The sequence below is a fragment of the Eleutherodactylus coqui genome, chromosome 5 (assembly GCF_035609145.1).
Source record: "Eleutherodactylus coqui strain aEleCoq1 chromosome 5, aEleCoq1.hap1, whole genome shotgun sequence".
Classification (NCBI taxonomy): Eukaryota; Metazoa; Chordata; class Amphibia; order Anura; family Eleutherodactylidae; genus Eleutherodactylus; species Eleutherodactylus coqui.
The window spans coordinates 93,161,979-93,184,804 of NC_089841.1; the positions used below are offsets into that span (position 1 = coordinate 93,161,979).

The following is a 22,826-nucleotide window of genomic DNA, read 5'->3' on the forward strand; positions in this document are numbered from 1 at the left end:
CCTCAGTGGGCATCTGTGCATGAAAGGTATGTGACTGCTTTGACCTGTGATTGGATAGTGTCACATGAGTGATGGGCAATATATGACCTCTGTAATCTTATCCAGAACTGGCGGCATTGGATTGGAGAGGACAGTTGACAGACCCACAGCGCAGTCTTTCCAGATTCAAGTCCAGAAGCACTCCGATTCTCTAGGAACACTTGCTGTGAAGGTTTCTCCTCAGACCAGCAAGGCCAGGGTCAACACAGATCCAGAGGACAGGGCGGTGGATACTACCCACAGGATGCGGGGTCTACAGCTATAGTGAGGCTCACTATCTGGACCCAATTCCGATTATCACAACTCCGACTCTTGCTCCTTACAGTCAGTTTCAGATAGCCATCACTACTACAACTGAGACTTGCTACACTAAACACTGCAACTATCTCACAACTTAACACAAAGTATGCACAGCAACTCCAGTTATAGTCTCTGACTCTACCTCTAACGGAGCGCGTGGATGCCACGCTCCAGCATCCACACCCATAACCAAGATCTGTAATCATGCACATTAATATAACCAGCAGTGAACTGTTTAGACATCACACCACCTACAAATAAAATGTGCTTCTTTCATAGCAGGGCAAAAATGCACAAAACGTAAGTCTGCACGGCCAGTTCCAGTTACTTTATTTGGACACTGCTGTCTAATATATTTAATTATTTTGGTTACTGGAGCTTTTTGGTAATATGCTCCCCAGAGGGGAAACTTCTAATCCCTGGGCACCAATTCAAGATTATAAAAGGACCAATCATCTACCTTGTGTCATTTAAAGTGCTAGTCTTCTCCTATAGGAGAGAGGGACCTTTTGGGCTCCCTTAGGCTCCAGGTCTAGTACTACAATCCCTATTGTTAAACCTTTGGGGCATCCCATAATGCATGTAAATCCCCCATACAAACCCCACAATTTAAATTCAATGTATATAAAATACATAAATTCTGATATGACTTTCCTGAAGTACTTTTAAAAGAAACAGATAGCATTTCTTGTTTGGAAGTCTTCCCATAGCTCCATTTGTCTGCATAGCTTGCTCATAATCATGGTTTTTATAAGTAGCTGTCCTACGTGCAGTAAATACCTGATAAATATAGTTAAATAGCCCAGAGAAGTACAGTAAAAACTCTGTATGGTTTACTTCTATTCAGCACACTCTTCATTGTGATCCATCCAGGTCTCATGTGACAAATAAACCAGTATGCTTTGCAGAAACCATTCTTACTAATGGAAGCTCTGTATTGTATTTCAGAAACCTTTGGATGTGCACTCAAGCAGCTGCAGAGATGGGAAAAAGCTCTGAGTCCTGAGCTATGTGTAACGAACCATATCATGCTTGAATGATTTCATACAGAGTAGCCACTTCGGTAATAACACTCAAGAGATGGCATTGACTCAGCATACACGAGCTGTTCCAGCGCTGACTATTTTCTTTAAAAAGACAAAGTATTCAATTATACTTCGGGTAGAGAACATATAAAATTTTTTGAGCCTCTAAAAATTTATTTAAGAAACTTTTTGCACTGCAGGATATAAGGAAAGAAGATATATAAAGGGGTTTTCCGAGTAGTTTTATCAAGTCAATGTTAGACTCTTTATACAAGCCTTGTAACAATGACTGGGAATTAAAAGTAAAACACTGTTCCCCATGCAGTAAAATTACTGTCATATACTCACCTCTCTCTGCTCCAGCTGTGTTCCGTGGTGCTGCTCGGTCCTCCGCTGCTGTGTTTGTGTACAGGTTGCAGTCCCGCACAGTTTACAGAACGTCACAAGCACTGATGACAGAGCTCAACAATTGACCATTGAGCTGTCAATTGCTGCTTCACCTGTGGTGTCCCATAAACAGGTTGAGGCAAACTGTAAGGCCTTAGTCAGACAAGCGTTTTTAGCCGCGATTTGCGCATGCGTCCGGCGATTTTATAAAACCATTGCTTTGCAATGGTATCGGACACATGAGCGCTTTTTATGCGCTCGTCCGATAAATTATAGAACAGAAATCGCAAATCGCACCTATGTGCGATCTGCGATTCCTGTTCTCTTCTCTATATGCGCTCAATGGGGCCGGCGGCAGCAGCGCCGACCCCATTGAGAACATATAGAAGACAAATCATTCTTCTCTGCCACAGCTGTAACAGCTGTGACAGAGAAGAACGATGTTTGCCCATTGAATTCAATGGAGCCGGCAATACAGCCGCTCCATTGAAAGCAATGGGCTGCCGGCGTGCGCGGGGTGAATTGTCGGGAAGGGGTTAAATATATAAGCCCTTCCCTGCAATTCATCCTAAAATGTGTTAAAATAAAAAAAAAATTGTATACTCACCTTTCCGCTGCAGCCGGAGTCCAGCCGCGGCCGCTGTCAGTTCTCCTGAACTGCTTCTCGGCACTATTCAGCCGGCGGGGCTTTAAAATCCCCGCCTGCTGAATGATCTGCCTCTGATTGGTCACAGCCCTGACCAATCAGAGGCAGGTTTCACTCACACACCCATTCATGAATTCATGAATGGGTGAGTGACTGCTGCCTCTCAGCGCTGAGCCAATCAGGGGGCAGGTCTGACTCACACCCCCTTCACACCCACTGCAGGATGGCCGCGCGGAGCTCCGGCTGCCGGGAGAAGGTGAGTACATATATATTTTTTATTTTTACACATTTTAGGATGAATTGCAGGGAAGGGCTTATATGTTTAAGCCCTTCCCGACAATTCATCCCGGGCTCGCCCGCAGCGCATTGCTTTAAATGGAGCCGGCTCTATTGCCGTCTCCATTGAATGCAATGCGCTGGACAGCTCCGGCCCGTTTCTAATGAAACGCGGCTAGGAGCAGATTTTCGGGCGATTTGCGGGCGACTTGCGCGCATTGGTCACGCGATTTGCGGATGCGCATCCGTCATGCGATCCGCAAATCGCGTGAAAAAACGCCCGTGTGACTAAGGCCTAAATGTGAAGTCAGAGGGGAGACCTGGAGCGGCGGTCTGGGACACAGTGGGGAGCCAGTAGAGGTGAGTTTATAACTTAGTTATTTTAATGCATGGGGAACTGTTTTTTTCTTTAAAAAAGCTACTCAGAAAACCACTTTAATTTCCATTTCTGTATAGGAAGTCTTTTTGCTTAAAGGCAGTTGCTTACTGGACCCTGACTGTATTTGATTTTCCGTGTACACAACAAATTATGCCTTTACTGTAAAGCAACAAAGGAGCTCTATAAGACCGCATTCAAGAAGGGAATAATATGTCTTGAGCATGTTGCTCCCTTCTGGACATACAATGATGTCCACTGCAAAACTGTGCTTTATATAGAAACTGGCGTATTCCCCTCTTCTCAGTGAAATAAACTTGAACCCTTGGCTGATGAACTCCGTTCTGTTTGGATCAGAATGCATTATGTATGAGGCAAAAATGAGTTTAAAAGGAATACGACACCAGGGCAGACCCATTTAAAGAAAAAAAGGCAAACAGTGATCCTAGAAAGCACTGTCAATTAGGCATCCCACTCTCATGACTGACTGAGCAGGACCATGTAGCCACAACCAGGGTCATATTTGCCACTAGACACTGAAGGGCCAGTGCCTAGGGCATCCAGCTGCAGGGGGCGGCCCTACGAGCAGTCAGAATTTTTTTTAAATGTATTTATTTCTTCATCTTTCCCTGCCCAGACTCTTGCCTCACAAAGGGCTGGAGGTGGAGGGTGGGTGGAAGTGTTGCATTGCACACTCACTCTCATGGGTTTGGCTCAGCTAGCAGGTGTTCTAAAAATCAAGCCAGCTTGAACCCCCGAAAATGTTTGATGACGGCTGGCAGATTTAAATTTTAGCGGGGGGTTGGCTCATCCATTATCATACTATACATGCGCTCTAGGGATCTTGCTCATCTGGACATTACATTGGACAGTACATTGATCAAAATGGGAACGGTATAATCCCCTGTAGAGGGGCTGCAGGGGGATTAAACACTTGCTCCAGTTTCATTACACCTAGTCATCATAATTGCCGGAAGCAAAACACCCTGTGATCAGCTAATCATTTGCCCTACCATAAAAAGTGCTACTGTAAGGCTACATTCACACAAAAGAAAGAAGGTGGATCCAGGCCTGTGAGCCAGACCTCTATATTGGGAAAGATGTTTGAACAAATTAAACAGCATGTATGCAAGTATTTGGATAAAAATGAAGTAATTAACCAGAGTCAGCATGGGTTTGTAATAAACAAGTCATGCCAGACAAATCTAATTTCCTTCTATGACAGTATCATCGACTGGGTAGATCAGGAAAATGCGGTGGATATAGTATATCTTGACTTTAAAAAAACATTTGACAAAGTATCTCATACCATACTTATTGAAAAAATGACCAAATATGGGATTGACAAGGCAACTGTTTGGTGGATTCACAACTGACTGGGTGATCGTACCCAAAGAGTGGTCATAAATAGCTGCCCTTCCAAGTGGAAGACTGTATTAAGTGGGGTACCACAAGGCTCTGTCCTAGGCCCAGTGTTGTTCAACACTTTTATAAATGATCTGGAGGAGGGAATTGATGGGAAACTGATCAAATTTACCAACTACACAAAGCTAGGAGGGATAGAGAGAGAGGGAGAGTATTCAAAAAGATCTAGAAAAGCTTGAACAGTGGGCAGCAACAAACAAACGGGTATTTAACTGGGAGAAATGCAAAGTCCTACATCTGGGCAAGAAAAGGGGAAAAAAGCCCATACAGAATGGGAGGGATTGGGCTAAGCAGCAGCACACGTGAAAAAGAGTTGGATATACTAATAGATCATAGACTGAACATGAGTCAACAATGTGATGCAGCAGCCAAAAAGGCAAGCACAATTCTGGGATGTATTAAGAGAAGCATAGAATCTAGATTACGTGAGGTAATTATCCCCCTCTACTCTTCCTTAGTCATCTGGAATACTGTGTCCAGTTCTGGGCGCCCCACTTAAAAAAAGACATAAGCAAACTGGAAAAAGTTCAGAAAAGAGCTACCAGGATGGTGAGCAGTCTGCAAATCATGTCCTATGAGGAACGGTTAAATGATCTGGGAATGTTTAGCTTGCAAAAAAGAAGGCTGAGAGGAGACTTAATAGCTGTATACAAATACCTGAAGGGCTGTCACAGTACAGAGGGATCAGCCCTATTCTCATTTGAACAAGGAAAGACTAGAAGCAATGGGATGAAACTGAAAGGGAGGAGACAGAAATTAGATATTAAAAAAAACTTTCTGATAGTGAGGGTGATCAATGAGTGGAACAGATTACCACGGGAGGTGGTGAGTTCTCCTTCAATAGAAGTCTTCAAACAGAGGCTGGACAGATATCTGTCTGGGATGATTTAGTGAATCCTGCATTGAGCAGGGGGTTGGACCAGATAACCCTGGAAGTCCCTTCCAACTCAACCATTCTATGAATGTGAATCTCGTGTGACTTTTCTGCGTTGCGAGATACACAAAACTCGCATGTATATGAACTTCGTTCTTTTGAATGAAAAAAAAAATCGCTAAATGTCCTATTTTTCCCTCGGAACACATCGCCCATCATTTTTAATGAGACAGTCAGACACATGGCCTGCCGTGCAATGTGCACGCAACTGCGATGTGATGATTCCCATTGAAATCAATGAGAACCACTTGCTGATCCTCCAATGCGTGTGAAACAAGGGCCGGGGGAGTGCAATTTCACAGAAGTGATGCAATGTATTTTTACATGAAAAAAGGCTCTCATCCGCAGGTAAAATGCATGCTGACAAGTGCAATATTGGGCCGGGTTTCTCGGTCTGATATCGTGCTTGCCTGTGTGAAGGTAGCCTAAAGTGGAGAAACCCTTTAATGATAGTGTGCATGCTTACATCATTACAATTTCCTTTAGTACCTAAACAGACAAACCTTTTTTTGTACATATGAAAATCACGCCCACAAAACATGATGAATAGAACCCATTAATTTCAATGGGTTTATTCTCATGGGCGTGTTCCTCGTGCGCAATACCTGCGTGTGAGAAAAGATAGGACCTGCCCTGTCTTTCAGCATTTTATGCAGCAAGTTGCTATTGAAGTCTATTGCAGGTTCAAAAAATAAAGGGGAAGGGTGCAACACCACAGACAACGCAGGGAAAAGAAGACAGCTGGCCTTTATTAGGCTTTAAATAGTCATTCTGTTCTACGGAAAGGGAGTATCACACATGTAAACTGGCCTTGTGAGCGCAAAAATTACAGTATCATGCGCTGATATGCGTGCAACAGCTTGATTATTGCCCTCTCCAAGCCATGTTCATGCGCAAATACTCTGCATTACGGTGAGCGTATTGGTGCATACGTTCATCTGTCGAAGCCCTTAGGGGGTGCTTGACAATTTCTGAAGCTGTCATTAAAATGAAAGAAGCAGCGATGCATGTTTGTTCTCTACTCCATACATACGTATTCAATTCAGGAAAACAAATGTGGGGTCAAAATACTCACTACAGTCCTAGAATAATTCTTTGACGGGTGTAGCTTTAAAAATGTGCTCACTGCTGGGGGCTTCCAATGTACTAATACCCCAGGGGCTCCGGAAAATGCAACATGATGCCCAGAAAAGAAACATTCTAGTTAAATCCAAAAGCCAAATGACACTCCTTCCGTCTGCACCCCGTCTTGTGTCCAAACAGCAGTTCATGGCCACATATGGGGCATTGCTGTACTCGGAGGAAACTGCATAATAAATTATTTGGAGCTTCTTCTAGTAGATTTGTTGTGAAAATGAAAAAAGTTGAACTAAAAGTACACATTATTTGAAAAAATAAAATGTTTCATGTTTACGTCCCAATGTTAATGAACTCTATGAAACACCTGTGGGGTCAAAATGCAGAAGGAGACCACTTTGAGTACGCTTTCCTCACTTCAGTCATGGCAGCAATCCCATGGGACTTAGAGAGACTCGGAAAGTGGATTTCTGCTTCTCACATGCTACTTTTCAACTTTGCAATTGAGTTTTACGCTCTCTGTCTCTTACAGACACCACACCACAATTGAAATCCATGTTCCAGGGCCCCCAAAAGCCCATGCACCATACCATCCTATAGCACATCCATGCCTTCCCATTCAAGTACGCTATTGTTACCTTAATATGGGACACCAGTATTGAGTTATAGCGCTGGATGAGTCTTGTTGGATGAGTCTTTTTGACTACACCTTGTATAAAAATACATACAGAATAATTTAGGGAATGAGCGAGTAACTTTCAGTTATAGTATAAGAAATACGGTGACTATAAAGCTCCCAGATTTCATTCGCAGCATGAGCTATAGATCAGTCAGTAAACACATGTACAATATTATTTTCATGCTGTTCACATTCCCGCCACATTTTTTGATAAGCATCTCCGGAATGCATTTTCCAGAATGTTATATTTTCCCTTTAATAAAACATCTGCCCAACATTTTTCATTTCACTTTGGGCTTAACAATCTGAATGTTTGACTTTCTTATTGCCTTTTTTTTTTTTTTTTGTGAGGAAACATTTGGTGCTTTTTCATTAATTCTGCTTCCTGTAGGCTAGCGGTGGCATTTTTGCAACTGGGTAAATTAAATTGAGCATAAAGTCATGAAAACAAGAATCATCAGACGGTATGAAAGTTGCATTAAACTTTACATATCAGATCGGCTTTATACGACATTCAAAAAATTCACAGTTGTGTCTGTAATTTTGCTAAACACACATAATTAACATAGTGTTTCACTACATAAAAGAGGGGAATAGCAAATGCTGCAAACACAGTATATTTGCTCTTCCATAATACTTTTAGTGATCTAGAAGAAAAGAGCGCAGCGCTCCATAGTACACCGTATACTGAAAAAAAAAACAGTCCGTGCAGGCAAACGATAACACGCTTCTTGGTTGGATTGTGTATATAATAGAGATGAGCGAACGTGTTCTTCCGAGCTTGATATTCGTGCGAATATTAGGGTGTTCGGGATGTTCGTTATTCGTAACGAACACCATGCGGTGTTCTGGTTACTTTCACTTCCTTCCCTGAGACGTTAGCGCGCTTTTTTTGGCCAATTGAAAGACAGGGAAGGCATTACAACTTCCCCCTGTGACGTTCAAGCCCTATACCACCCCCCTGCTGTGAGTGGCTGGGAAGATCAGGTGTCACCCGAACATAAAAGTCGGCCCCTCCCGCGGTTCGGCTCAGATGCCTGGTGAGTTAGATGAGGGACAGTGCTGTTTGTACCGGAGCTGCTGTAGGGAAAGAATTGGTAGTTAGTGTAGGCTTCAAGACCCCCCAAAGGTCCTTATTAGGGCCACTGATAGCTGTGTGTTGGCTGCTGTTAGCAGTGCCATTTTTTTTTTTCTCAAAATCGGCTCTGCAGAGCGTTGCACCTGGCATTAGGGACAGAAGTGCTGCATAGGCAGGGAGAGTGTTAGGAGTGAGTGTAGCCTTCAAGAACCTCAACGGTCCTTTCTAGGGCCATATTTATCCGTGTGCAGTACTGTCCAGGCTGCTGTTAGCTGTGCTGCATTTTTTTTTGGCTTCTCAAAATCGCCTCTGCAGAGCATTCCACCCTCCATTGATACTGCAGGGAAAGAATTGTATAGGCAGGGCCACAACACAGTTATTATTCATTGAATATACGCAGTGCTGCCTTTTGCTTGTAAAACAAGTGAAAATAATTCTATTTGTCCTGCCTCTGTCCGTCCTAACGCCGGTGGACACGTGTCGGCTGCGTCTGCAACCTGTAAAAATCATACGCACCCAGCTACGTTTTACTCCTGGCTTCGCCATTTGCTTTCCTTAATTGGGAAAAAAAATACCTGCTCTGCCACAGTTAATAACTCTGCTACCCTCACGTTCTGTGACACATTAGCAGGAAAACAGCACAGTTATTAAACTTCTCATGTTCATAGAATATACGCAGTGCTGCCTTTTGGTGCAAAAAAACGGAAAATAATTCTATTTGTCCAGCCTCTGTCCGTCCTAAGGGCTGTGGACACGTGTGAGCTGCGTGAACAACATTGCTAAATCAGACGCACCCAGCTACGCTTTACTGCTGGCTTCGCCATTTGCTTTCCCTAATTGGGAAAAAAAATACCTGCTCTGCCACAGTTAATAACTCTGCTACCCTCACGTTCTGTGACACATTAGCAGGAAAACAGCACAGTTATTAAACTTCTCATGTTCATAGAATATACGCAGTGCTGCCTTTTGGTGCAAAAAAACGGAAAATAATTCTATTTGTCCAGCCTCTGTCCGTCCTAAGGGCTGTGGACACGTGTGAGCTGCGTGAACAACATTGCTAAATCAGACGCACCCAGCTACGCTTTACTGCTGGCTTCGCCATTTGCTTTCCCTAATTGGGAAAAAAAATACCTGCTCTGCCACAGTTAATAACTCTGCTACCCTCACGTTCTGTGACACATTAGCAGGAAAACAGCACAGTTATTAAACTTCTCATGTTCATAGAATATACGCAGTGCTGCCTTTTGGTGCAAAAAAACGGAAAATAATTCTATTTGTCCAGCCTCTGTCCGTCCTAAGGGCTGTGGACACGTGTGAGCTGCGTGAACAACATTGCTAAATCAGACGCACCCAGCTACGCTTTACTGCTGGCTTCGCCATTTGCTTTCCCTAATTGGGAAAAAAAATACCTGCTCTGCCACAGTTAATAACTCTGCTACCCTCACGTTCTGTGACACATTAGCAGGAAAACAGCACAGTTATTAAACTTCTCATGTTCATAGAATATACGCAGTGCTGCCTTTTGGTGCAAAAAAACGGAAAATAATTCTATTTGTCCAGCCTCTGTCCGTCCTAAGGGCTGTGGACACGTGTGAGCTGCGTGAACAACATTGCTAAATCAGACGCACCCAGCTACGCTTTACTGCTGGCTTCGCCATTTGCTTTCCTTAATTGGGAAAAAAATACCTGCTCTCCCAGAGTTATAATAACTCTGCTACCCTCACGTTCTGTGACACATTAGCAGGGACACAGCACAGTTATTAAACTTAGATTATTCATTCACTAGAGGCAGTGGGGCCTTTCGTTTTCCAAAAAGGGCAAAAATTATATTTGGCCTGCAGTCTTGCGCCAATTTATTTCCTGCCTGTGAAATCAAATCACTGGTAATACAGCATGCTGAGGGGTAGGGGTAGGCCTAGAGGACGTGGACGCGGCCGAGGACGCGGAGGGCCAAGTCAGGGTGTGGGCACAGGCCGAGCTCCTGATCCCGGTGTGTCGCAGCCGACTGCTGCGCGATTAGGAGAGAGGCACGTTTCTGGCGTCCCCACATTCATCGCCCAATTAATGGGTCCACGCGGGAGACGGTTATTAGAAAATGAGCAGTGTGAGCAGGTCCTGTCCTGGATGGCAGAAAGTGCTTCGAGCAACCTATCGTCAACACGCAGTTCTGCGCCGTCCACTGCTGCAAATCCGAATCCTCTGTCTGCTGCTCCTCCTTCCTCCCAGCCTCCTCACTCCACTACAATGACACCTGCTCAGGAGCGGGAACACTCCCAGGAACTGTTCTCGGGCCCCTGCTCAGATTGGGCAGCAGCGGTTCCTCTCCCACCAGAGGAGTTTATAGTCACTGATGCCCAACCATTCGAAAGTTCCCGGGGTCCGGGGGATGAGGCTGGGGACTTCCGCCAACTGTCCCAACAACTTTCTGTGGGTGAGGAGGACGATGACGATCAGACACAGTTGTCTTGCAGTGAGGTAGTAGTAAGGGCAGTAAGTCCGAGGGAGCAGCGCACAGAGGATTCGGAGGGAGAGCAGCAGGACGATGAGGTGACTGACCCCACCTGGTTTGCTACGCCTACTGAGGACAGGTCTTCAGAGGGGGAGTCAAGGGCATCAGTAGGGCAGGTTGCAAGAGGCAGTGCGGTGGCCAGGGCCAGGGGTAGAGGCAGGGCCAGACCGAATAATCCACCAAGTGTTTCCCAAAGCGCCCCCTCGCGCCATGCCACCCTGCAGAGGCCGAGGTGCTCTAAGGTCTGGCAGTTTTTCACAGAGACGCCTGACGACCGACGAACTGTGGTGTGCAACCTTTGTCGCGCAAAGCTCAGCCGGGGAGCCAACACCAACAGCCTCACCACCACCACCATGCGCAGACATATGATGGCCAAGCACCCCGCAAGGTGGGACGAAGGCCGTTCAGCGCCTCCAGTTTGCACCCCTGCCTCTCCCCCTGTGCCCCAACCTGCCACTGAGATGCAACCCCCCTCTCAGGACACAGGCACGACCGTCTCATGGCCTGCACCCACACCCTCACCTCCGCTGTCCTCGGCCCCATCCACCAATGTCTCGCACCGCACAGTCCAGCCGTCGCTAGCGCAACTGTTGGAGCGCAAGCGCAAGTACGCCGCCACGCACCCGCACGCTCAAACGTTAACCGTCCGCATCGCAAAATTCATCAGCCTTGAGATGCTGCCGTATAGGGTTGTGGAAACGGAGTCCTTCAAAAGTATCATGGAGGCGGCGGCCCCGCGCTACTCAGTTCCCAGTCGCCACTACTTTTCCCGATGTGCCGTCCCAGCCCTGCACGACCACGTCTCCCGCAACATTGTACGCGCCCTCACCAACGCGGTTACTGCCACGGTCCACTTAACTACGGACACGTGGACAAGCACAGGCGGGCAGGGCCACTACATCTCCCTGACGGCACATTGGGTGAATTTAGTGGAGGCTGGGACAGAGTCAGAGCCTGGGACCGCTCACGTCCTACCCACCCCCAGAATTGCGGGCCCCAGCTCGGTGCTGGTATCTGCGGAGGTGTATGCTTCCTCCACTAAAGCACCCTCCTCCTCCTCCTCCTCCTCCTCTGTCTCGCAATCAAGATGTGTTAGCAGCAGCATGTCGCCAGCAGTCGGTGTCGCGCGGTGTGGCAGCACAGCGGTGGGCAAGCGTCAGCAGGCCGTGCTGAAACTACTCAGCTTAGGCGATAAGAGGCACACGGCCCACGAACTGCTGCAGGGTCTGACAGAGCAGACCGACCGTTGGCTTGCGCCGCTGAGCCTCCAACCGGGCATGGTCGTGTGTGACAACGGCCGTAACCTGGTGGCGGCTCTGCAGCTCGGCAGCCTCACGCACGTGCCATGCCTGGCCCACGTCTTTAATTTGGTGGTTCAGCGGTTTCTGAAAAGCTACCCACGCTTGTCAGACCTGCTCGTAAAGGCGCGCCGGCTCTGCGCACATTTCCGCAAGTCCCACACGGACGCTGCCACCCTGCGCACCCTGCAACATCACTTTAAGCTGCCAGTGCACCGACTGCTGTGCAACGTGCCCACACGGTGGAACTCTACGCTCCACATGTTGGCCAGGCTCTATGAACAACGTAGAGCTATAGTCGAATACCAACTCCAACATGGGCGGCGCAGTGGGAGTCAGCCTCCTCAATTCCTTTCAGAAGAGTGGGCCTGGTTGGCAGACATCTGCCATGTCCTTGGTAATTTTGAGGAGTCTACCCAGGTGGTGAGCGGCGATGCTACAATCATTAGCGTCACCATTCCTCTGCTATGCATCTTGAGAAATTCCCTGCAAACCATAAAGGCAGCTGCTTTGCGCTCGGAAACGGGGGCGGGGGAAGACAGTATGCCGCTGGATAGTCAGGGCACCCTCCTGTCTATTTCTCAGCGCGTACAGGAGGAGGAGGAGGAGCATGAGGAGGATGAGGAGGAGGGGGAAGAGACAGCTTGGGCCGCTGCTGACGGTACACCGGCTGATTGCCTGTCATCCTTTCAGCGTGTATGGCCTGAGGAGGAGGAGGAGGAGGAGGAGGAGGAGGATCCTGAAAGTGATCTTCCTAGTGAAGACAGCCATGTGTTGCGTACAGGTACCCTGGCACACATGGCTGACTTCATGTTAGGATGCCTTTCTCGTGACCCTCGCGTTGCACGCATTCTGGCCACGACGGATTACTGGGTGTACACACTGCTCGATCCACGGTATAAGGAGAACCTGCCCACTCTGATTCCCGAAGAGGAAAGGGGTTCGAGAGTGTTGCTATACCACAGGACCCTTGCGGACAAGCTGATGGTAAAATTCCCAGCCGACAGCGCTAGTGGCAGAAGGCGCAGTACCGAGGGCAAGGTAGCAGGGGATGTGCGTAGATCGAGCAGCATGTACATCCCAGGCAGTGCAACAGTCTTTAAGGGCCTGGCCAGCTTTATGGCTCCCCACCAAGACTGTGTCACCGCTCCCCAGTCACGGCTGAGTCGGCGGGAGCACTGTAAAAGGATGGTGAGGGAGTACGTAGTGGATCGCACGACCATCCTTGGTGACGCCTCTGCCCCCTACAACTACTGGGTGTCGAAGCTGGACACGTGGCCTGAACTAGCCCTGTATGCCCTTGAGGTGCTTGCTTGTCCTGCGGCTAGCGTCTTGTCGGAAAGGGTGTTTAGTGCGGCTGGGGGAATCATCACAGATAAGCGTAGCCGCTTGTCAACCGACAGTGCCGACAGGCTAACACTCATCAAGATGAACAAAGGCTGGATTTCCCCAGACTTCTGTTCTCCACCAGCGGACAGCAGCGATACGTAAGCAATACGTAGGCTGCACCCGCGGATGTAAGCTACGTTCTCTCTCACCATCCAAAACGGGGACATTTCTGCTTCATCAATCTGTGTCTAATATTCCTCCTCCTCCTCCTCCTGCTCCTCCTCCTGAAACCTCACGTAATCACGCTGAACGGGCAATTTTTCTTAGGGCCACAAGGCTCACTCAAATAATTTTTCAGAACAATTTTTATAAGTTTCAATGCGCTTAAAAGCGTTGGAACTTTAACTTGAACCAATTTTTCGTTACACTGGGCTGCCTCCAGGCCTAGTTACCACTTAAGCCACATTAACCAAAGCGATTAATGGGTTTCACCTGCCCTCTTGGCTGGCCATGGCCAATTTTTGGGATGTACATTAGTACTGTTGATACAGCAATTTTTGTGGGCCCTCGCCTACAGTGTAATCAAATTAAGTTTTAGCCCACCTGCATTACAGCTGACGTTACCTCAGCTGTGTTGGGCAATGCAATGGGATATTTCTATGTACCGCCGGTGGCTTCCTGGCACCCACCCAGGCAGTGGGTCCACAGGGAATTATAAATGCATCTGTTTCCACTTATAAAGAAACCCAGTCTGACTGGGGCATGCAGTGTGGGCCGAAACCCACCTGCATTAACCCTTTCCAGTCCACTGTGTGACCTGTGAAGACATTAGGGTTTAAGGCTGTACAGCTCCGTTGTTGGTAGACGTCCGTCGGGGTTCTCTTACTGTATATTGCCAGCCTCTCTGCTGTCGGAGCCTATCCTACGTGTCAGCTCATGCAGTACTGGCTTTAGCCAGCATATAGCGCCGTTGTATAACGGCAGAAAAAGAGTAAGCCCCCTAGGAAAACCATATACAAATTGGATTGGAAAGGGTTAAGCACAACATTACTACCTCAGCTGTGTTGGGCAATGCAATGGGATATTTCTATGTACCGCCGGTGGCTTCCTGGCACCCACCCATGCTGTAGGTGCACACGGAGTTTTTACTACATCTGTACACTTATAAAGAACCCCGGTCAGACTGGGGCATGCAGTGTGGGCCGAAGCCCACCTGCATTAAGCACGACATTACTACCTCAGCTGTGTTGGGCAATGCAATGGGATATTTTTATGTACCGCCGGTGGGTTCCAGGGAGCCACCCATGCTGTAGGTGCACACGGAGTTTTTAATACATCTGTACACTTCTAAAGAACCCGTCTGACTGGGGCATGCAGTGTGGGCCGAAGCCCACATGTATTACGCACGACATTACTACCTCAGCTGTGTTGGGCAATGCAATGGGATATTTCTATGTACCGCCGGTGGCTTCCTGGCACCCACCCATGCTGTAGGTGCACACGGAGTTTTTACTACATCTGTACACTTATAAAGAACCCCAGTCAGACTGGGGCATGCAGTGTGGGCCGAAGCCCACCTGCATTAAGCACGACATTACTACCTCAGCTGTGTTGGGCAATGCAATGGGATATTTCTGTGTACCGCCGGTGGGTTCCAGGGAGCCACCCATGCTGTGGGTCGACAGGGACTTCACAATAGGGAGTTGTACCTGCCTGTGTCTATGAATTAAAAAGCCCGGTCTGACTGGGGCATGCAGACACCTTGACAGAATGAATAGTGTGTGGCACATAGGTTCCCCATTGCTATGCCCACGTGTGCAGCTCCTGATGGCGGTGGCACAGGATTCTATTTCTCATTGCTTCTGTACAGCATTGTGGGCTATCGCTCCGCCACTTTTAAAGAGGGTCGCTGCCTAGCCGTGCCAACCTCTGCAGTGTGTGCCTGCGGTCCCTCGTCATGGCAGACGCAATTCTAAATAGACATGAGCGTGGTGTGGCATGAGGGCAGCTGAAGGCTGCCCAGGGACACTTTGGTGTGCGCTGTGGGGGGGAGGGGGGGCGGTTGGGCAGCATGTAACCCAGGAGAAGTGTCAGTGGAGTGTCATGCAGGCAGTGATTGTGCTTTGTTGGAGGTAGTGTGGTGCTTAGCAAAGGTATGCCATGCTAATGAGGGCTTTTCAGAAGTAAAAGTTGTTGGGAGGGGGGGGGGCCCACTCTTGCCGGTATTGTGGCTTAATAGTGGGACCTGTGAACTTGAGATGCAGCCCAACATGTAGCCCCTCGCCTGCCCTATCCGTTGCTGTGTCGTTCCCATCACTTTGTTGAATTGCCCAGATTTTCACACATGAAAACCTTAGCGAGCATCGGCGAAATACAAAAATGCTCTGGTCACCCATTGACTTCAATGGGGTTCGTTGTTCGAAACGAACCCTCGAGCATCGCGGGAAGTTCGTTCCGAATAACGAGCACCCGAACATTTTGGTGTTCGCTCATCTCTAGTATATAATAATATACGGTACCACCATATACTGCTAAGTAATACTTCAAGGGACCCACAGTAAACGGGAGCCCTGTTTGTCGAAATCTAAAACTGGCATTGCGTATATTGAGGCAATTGAAACTCAATCAGAAAGATCACGGAGCTCTTCCTTCCACTGACCACATAATCCTGTCTTCTGGACACCGAATTTACGGAATTTTCTTGTAGTATCAACTCATCAGTCTTAACACATTGATTTAGCGGTTTTTAATAGGTTTATACTGTATTTATGCTCACTGTTCTGCCATAATAAGATAATATTAATTTCAGTGAAAACTAATAAATAAGCAGCAATAAAAGAACTTTCATTGATGTGTTGCAGGAAGATGATACGCATCGCAGGTTTCAGGATACAACATGTGGTGTTTGCATTAAGTCTCTGTTCATAACCAGGAAGCACTATCTCTTTAGAAATCAATGCAGCACAGTCCTGTTGTGAGTCTGTACTAGAATGCACACTTACGATTCGGGTTGGGGCTGATCTCACTTACAGTTTGTTGCTGAAGAGCACAAGCGTCTCTGTTCTGGTATTCCCTTAACCGTTTTCCGATTACACAAGCCTTGGCACATGGGCCTTGTAAAAGCAGAACTAGCAATGTATCTCCCTAACAGCAGATCGGGGCTCCGTTATCTTCTCAGGGTTCCGTTGAGCTCAGGGGGGCTCCCAGTGTCTCTCCTGCTAGATGTTGTACTCACTTCTCACTCAGGAATGTGTCCCTCAATGTCTTTAAGTTCTGGCAACACCTTCTCAGCCTGTCAATGCCAACTATGCCATTGTGTTTGGTGTTCTGCTAGAAAGATGAAGTGCTATAGCATTGAATGTGGCTCTTGTAAAGCATTACAAACACAAATACCACTTACCATAATGTGGAATTATGGCCCATGCCATGGCTGAAGCATATATTCCTCCAATCATCCAAAACATACACAACCAACTGAGATGTTCTCCTCGCTTTTCTCTTGCAAGGACTTCCGAAAAGTAGGAAAATGCAGTTGGAAGGGCTCCACCAATCCTGTAAGATAATGAAATAGATATATCAATTTAGGCTGAATTTGCTGACCATATCGGGACAAATTTAATAAGGGTCGCATGACAGAATTCTGGTATGAAATTGATGCAAATTTTTGCACAAAAATTAACGATCTTTTGCCCTTTTCCCATCATCCTTAAACCTTTTGTGAAAAAAAGTGGAGGGATATAGAGCAAGCGGTAGGTTACCTGCAACCCAAAAAATTTACTATAAGTTATGTCAGAAAGTGATGTTATGCATGGTATGACCAAAATTTTGAGTATGTGTGCCTCTTAAAACATTTGCTGCATCTTACTCCAGTGGGCATTGCATAATGACAAGCATATAAAATGCCCATGCCTATACATATTTCATAAGCTATATCTGGTGATGCAGCTTAGTCCTAGTTGCTCTTTAACTCCTTTCCTCCATATGACGTAAGGGTACGTCATGGCAGCAGTGTTCTTCCCGCAACTGGACGTACCCTTACGTTATGTGGATAGCACAAGATCATATGAGATCTCGTGCTATCCGGCAACAGGAGCCAGCAGTTACTGATAGCCAGCCTCCCGCTGCAACAGCGGGGGTGCATTGGAGATGTGCCTCCCTACTGTTAACCCCTTGCCTGACGCGATCTATGTAGAAGGGAAGGTAGAAGGCATGGGAAGGGTTCACAGAGGGAGCGCGCCCCCTTTGTGATGTTATCGGGCTCTTGCGATATAATCGCAGAGAGCCCTTCTGGTTGCCATGGCAACAGGATGCCAGATACTGGCGTCCTGTATTGCCATTACCTATGATCGCTGTAATAAGCGATAAGGCATTGCAGGAGAAAAGTCCTGCAATGCCTTATCATAGGTGCTATGGTGTAAGTCCCTCTGAGGGACACAAATGGTGTAAAAAAAAGATCAAAATAATGTACAAAAAATAAAAATGTTAAAAAAAATGTTTAAAAAAACTTTTTCTCATATTAGCATCAAATCTTTTTAAAAATCCCACATATTTGGTATTGTTGCGTTCGTAACGACACGTACAATGAGTAAAACATGCTTTTTATCTTGCGTGGCAAAAAACTTTAAAAAAAAACTCCTAAAAAACTGAGGCAAAATGTTAATTTTTAGCATTTTGCCTTCCAAAAACACAATGAAAGTGATCAAAAAAGCCGTTTGTACCTCAAAATCTTACCAATAAAAACCAGTGCTTGTCTAGCAAACAATAAGCCCTCACATAGCTCCATACATGCAAAAATACAAAAGTTATAGGACTATGAATGCAGTGATTTAGAAGAAGAAAGATTCCCAAAAAAGGGTTTTTTATTGCAGAAAAGTGGAAAATGCTTTTTTTTACTTTTTATTCACTTTATTGCGATAGCACCAATCGCATTGCCGGGAAGGGGGGGGGGGGGGGGCTCCCCGTAGCCCGGGATGACAGCTCCATGTTGCTGCAGCAGGGACCTGTCACGTCCATAGCCTGCAGGGCTTTAATCCTAAGAGGAAGCATGTTTTTACATCCTGTGGGATTAAAGCCCAGTTAGCTAGGACGTAAAAACACTATGGTGCTGTCACTAATGGGTTAAAGGAAACTTGTTACATCCCCGCCACCACCAAAACTTAGTGCTGTTAGGGGAAGTGACAGGGGTTTGGGGATATATCTTTTACACTCAGCTGATCCTGCAATCCAACACTGTCACCCACTGAAGTACGTGCATGGCACGAAAATCCAACTTTTTTTCAGAGTCCCGTGTGATTGCTCTCCCTTAGACTTGCATGGGAGAGTACATGCACAGGACTCTGAAAAGTGTCATATTTTCGTGCTGTGCGCTGACTTCACTGGGAGACAGCACTACAAATTGCATGTATGTAGAGCCCATGCTTTCCTATGGATTCTTTCACATTAATGATGTTTTGTAGGCTGCTACATTGCGAGAATACAAAATCGTGGCATGCGCTATACAGCTGCGATTTTCAAATTTTTTTTATAGCCCATGTTTCCCTATGGAGCCTTCCTTATTTATCGCATAGCACAAACTTGCGATGCGATGTGATTTTAACATTAGAAACTCCTATTAAGTTTCTCCTGACAAAATTGCGCGATTTAATCATGCAATAAAATTACAGGTAGCATTGACACTTGCTGCTACACTTTTCTCAAGAAAAAAGCATCACTGATTCTACAAAATCATGTGTACATAGCAGCGATGTCACAGCGATTTTGTAGCAGCGCTATCGCTGTCGCCTGTGTGAAAGAGGCCTTAAGAACACAGCAATTTTGCGGGATTTTCGCGTCCACTTTTCGAAAGCCATAACGTTATATTTCCGTATACATAGTCGTATGAGGGCTTGTTTGTGATGTGATCTGTAGTTCTTATTAGTACCATTTTAAGGTACATATAAAAAATGTATAACTTTTATTAACTTTTAGGGGGGACAGGGTGAAAACACATCTATTCTGCAATAGCTTTTTGTATTGGTATTCACTATGTGGTATAAATGACAAAATAACTATTTTCTGCAGGTCGGTATGGTTACGACACTACCAAACATTTTTTGTCTCAAATAGAGATAAGCGAGCACCAAAATGCTCGGGTGCTCGTTACTCGGGACGAAATTATCGCGATGCTCGAGGGTTCGTTTCGAGTAACGAACCCCATTGAAGTCAATGGGCGACCCGAGCATTTTTGTATTTCGCCGATGCTCGCTAAGGTTTTCATGTGTGAAAATCTGGGCAATTCAAGAAAGTGATGGGAACGACACAGCAACGGATAGGGCAGGCGAGGGGCTACATGTTGGGCTGCATCTCAAGTTCACAGGTCCCACTATTAAGCCACAATAGTGGCAAGAGTGCCCCCCCCCCCCTGCCAACAACTTTTACTTCTGAAAAGCCCTCATTAGCAATGCATACCTTAGCTAAGCACCACACTACCTCCAACAAAGCACAATCACTGCCTGTATGACACTCCATTGCCACTTCTCCTGGGTTACATGCTGCCCAACCCCCCCCCCACGACCCAGTGTCCACAGCGCACACCAAACTGTCCCTGCCCAGCCTTCAGCTGCCCTCATGCCACGCCACACTCATGTCTATTTATAAGTGCGTCTGCCACAGGAAAAGCAGGCACACACTGCAGAGGGTTGGCATGGCTAGGCAGCGACCCCCCCATAAAAGGGGCGGGCCGATAGTCCACAATGCTGTACAGAAGCAATGAGAAATCCAATCCTGTGCCTCCTCCATCTGGAGCTGCACACGTGGGCATAGCAATGGGGAACCTATGTGCCACACACTATTCATTCTGTCAAGGTGTCTGCATGCCCCAGTCAGACCGCGTTTTTTTATAAATAGTCACAGGCAGGTACAACTCCGCAATGGGAATTCCGTGTGCACCCACAGCATGGGTGGCTCCCTGGAACCCACCCGCTGTACATAAATGTATCCCATTGCAGTGCCCATCACAGCTGAGGTAATGTCGTGGTTAATGCAGGTGGGCTTCGGCCCACACTGCATGCCCCAGTCTGACTGGGGTTCTTTACAAGTGGACAGATGTAGGTTAAACTCCGTGTGCATCTACAGCATGGGTGGCTCCCTGGAACCCACCGGTAGTACATAAAAATATCCCATTGCATTGCCCATCACAGCTGAGGTAATGTCGTGGTTAATGCAGGTGGGCTTCGGCCCACACTGCATGCCCCAGTCAGATTGGTAATATGTACCTTAACAGTAACCTCGTTGGTGGTAATGTGGTGGTGACTGCGGACCTGGTAGCGCGGTTTTATGTAGTTGGTTTTCGGAATGTGGCCAGGATTAAGTGGGCCGTGGCGGGGGGATGGTGGTGGTGCTCTCTTGTTGTGTCGTTAAAGGTGAAATTCTTGGACTGCCACCAGACGGACCAATGCAAAGGTATTTGCCAAGAATGTTTTCATTGTTGGAGGAGGAGGGGGATGTTTTGGAGGCACTATGTGTCCTCTACACGTGTCCGTGGTTATATGCACCGTTACAGTAACAGCGTTGGTGGGAAATGGCCTCGCCGCCATCATGTCTTTGTGAAGCCTCTGTTTCCACACCCCAGTGACATACCATTAGCAGTGGTATAGGCAGAGCCCAGAATTATTAACATTTCAGCGGTAGCATTAGGGACAGGCCCCACTAACATATCACTAGCAGCAGTATAGGGGGAGCGCAGTCTTAGTTCCATTTCAGTAATAGTAGCACTCAAGACAGGCCCCAGTAACATTCCCATTGCAGCAGTTTAGGGAGATAACAGTCTCTTTCACATTTCAGTAGCTGCAGTATAGACAAGGCCCCAGTTACATTTATGTAGCTAAAGTGTAGGCCAACCCCACACACCTTTCTGTACCATGAGTGCAGGCGAAGAACATAGAAATTACTATGATTACACTGTAGGTCAGGGCCCAAAAAAATTGGTGTACCAACAGTAGTAATGTACCTCAGAAAAAATTGGCCATGCCCAACCAAGATGGCAGGTGAAACCCATTAATCGCTTTGGTTAATGTGGCTTAAGTGGTAACTAGGCCTGGAGGCAGCCCAGTTTAACGAAAAATTGGTTCAAGTTAAAGTTTTAATGCTTTTAAGAGCATTGAAACGTATAAAAATTGTTTAGAAAAATTATATGAGTGAGCCTTGTGACCCTAAGAAAAATTGCCCGTTCGGCGGGATTACGTGAGGTTTCAGGAGGAGGAGGAGGAGGAATATTATACACAGATTGATGAAGCAGAAATGTCCCCGTTTTGGATGGTGAGAGAGAACGATGCTTCCATCCGCGGGTGCAGCCTACGTATTGCTTAGGTATCGCTGCTGTCCACTGGTGGAGAAGAGAAGTCTGGGGAAATCCAGGCTTTGTTCATCTTGATGAGTGTAAGCCTGTCGGCACCGTCGGTTGACAGGCGGGTACGCTTATCTATGATGATTCCCCCAGCCGCACTAAACACCCTCTCTGACAAGACGCTAGCCGCAGGACAAGCAAGCACCTCCAGGGCATACAGCGCGAGTTCAGGCCACGTGTCCAGCTTCGACACCCAGTAGTTGTAGGTGGCAGAGGCGTCACGGAGGACGGTCGTGCGATCGGCTACGTACTCCCTCACCATCCTTTTACAGTGCTCCCGCCGACTCAGCCTTGACTGGGGAGCGGTGACACAGTCTTGCTGGGGAGCCATAAAGCTGTCCAGGGCCTTAAAGACTGTTGCACTGCCTGTGCTGTACATGCTGCTCGATCTCCGCACCTCCCCTGCTACCTGGCCCTCGGAACTGCGCCTTCTGCCACTAGCGCTGTCGGATGGGAATTTTACCATCAGCTTGTCCGCCAGGGTCCTGTGGTATAGCAACACTCTCGAACCCCTTTCCTCTTCGGGAATGAGAGTGGAAAGGTTCTCCTTATACCGTGGGTCGAGCAGTGTGTACACCCAGTAATCCGTAGTGGCCAGAATGCGTGTAACGCGAGGGTCACGAGAAAGGCATCCTAACATGAATTCAGCCATGTGTGCCAGGGTACCTGTACGCAACACATGGCTGTCTTCACTAGGAAGATCACTTTCAGGATCCTCCTCCTCCTCCTCCTCCTCAGGCCATACACGCTGAAAGGATGACAGGCAAGCAGCATGAGTACCGTCAGCAGTGGGCCAAGCTGTCTCTTCCCCCTCCTCCTCATCCTCCTCATGCTCCTCCTCCTCCTCCTGAACGCGCTGAGATATAGACAGGAGGGTGCTCTGACTATCCAGCGACATACTGTCTTCCCCCGCCTCCGTTTCCGAGCGCAAAGCATCTGCCTTTATGCTTTGCAGGGAACTTCTCAAGATGCGTAGCAGAGGAATGGTGACGCTAATGATTGCAGCATCGCCGCTCACCACCTGGGTAGACTCCTCAAAGTTTCGAAGGACTTGGCAGATGTCTG

General features: G+C 47.2%; 1 protein-coding gene across 1 annotated transcript in view; it reads right to left on the minus strand.

Moving 5' to 3' along the window:
• Positions 1-22,826, minus strand: part of SV2C (synaptic vesicle glycoprotein 2C) — a 143,563-nt gene that overhangs the window by 59,232 nt on the left and 61,505 nt on the right. Inside the window, exon 3 of the mRNA XM_066601887.1 lies at positions 16,779-16,930. Coding sequence (XP_066457984.1) covers positions 16,779-16,930 — 152 coding nt within the window. The remainder of the gene's footprint in view (positions 1-16,778; positions 16,931-22,826) is intronic.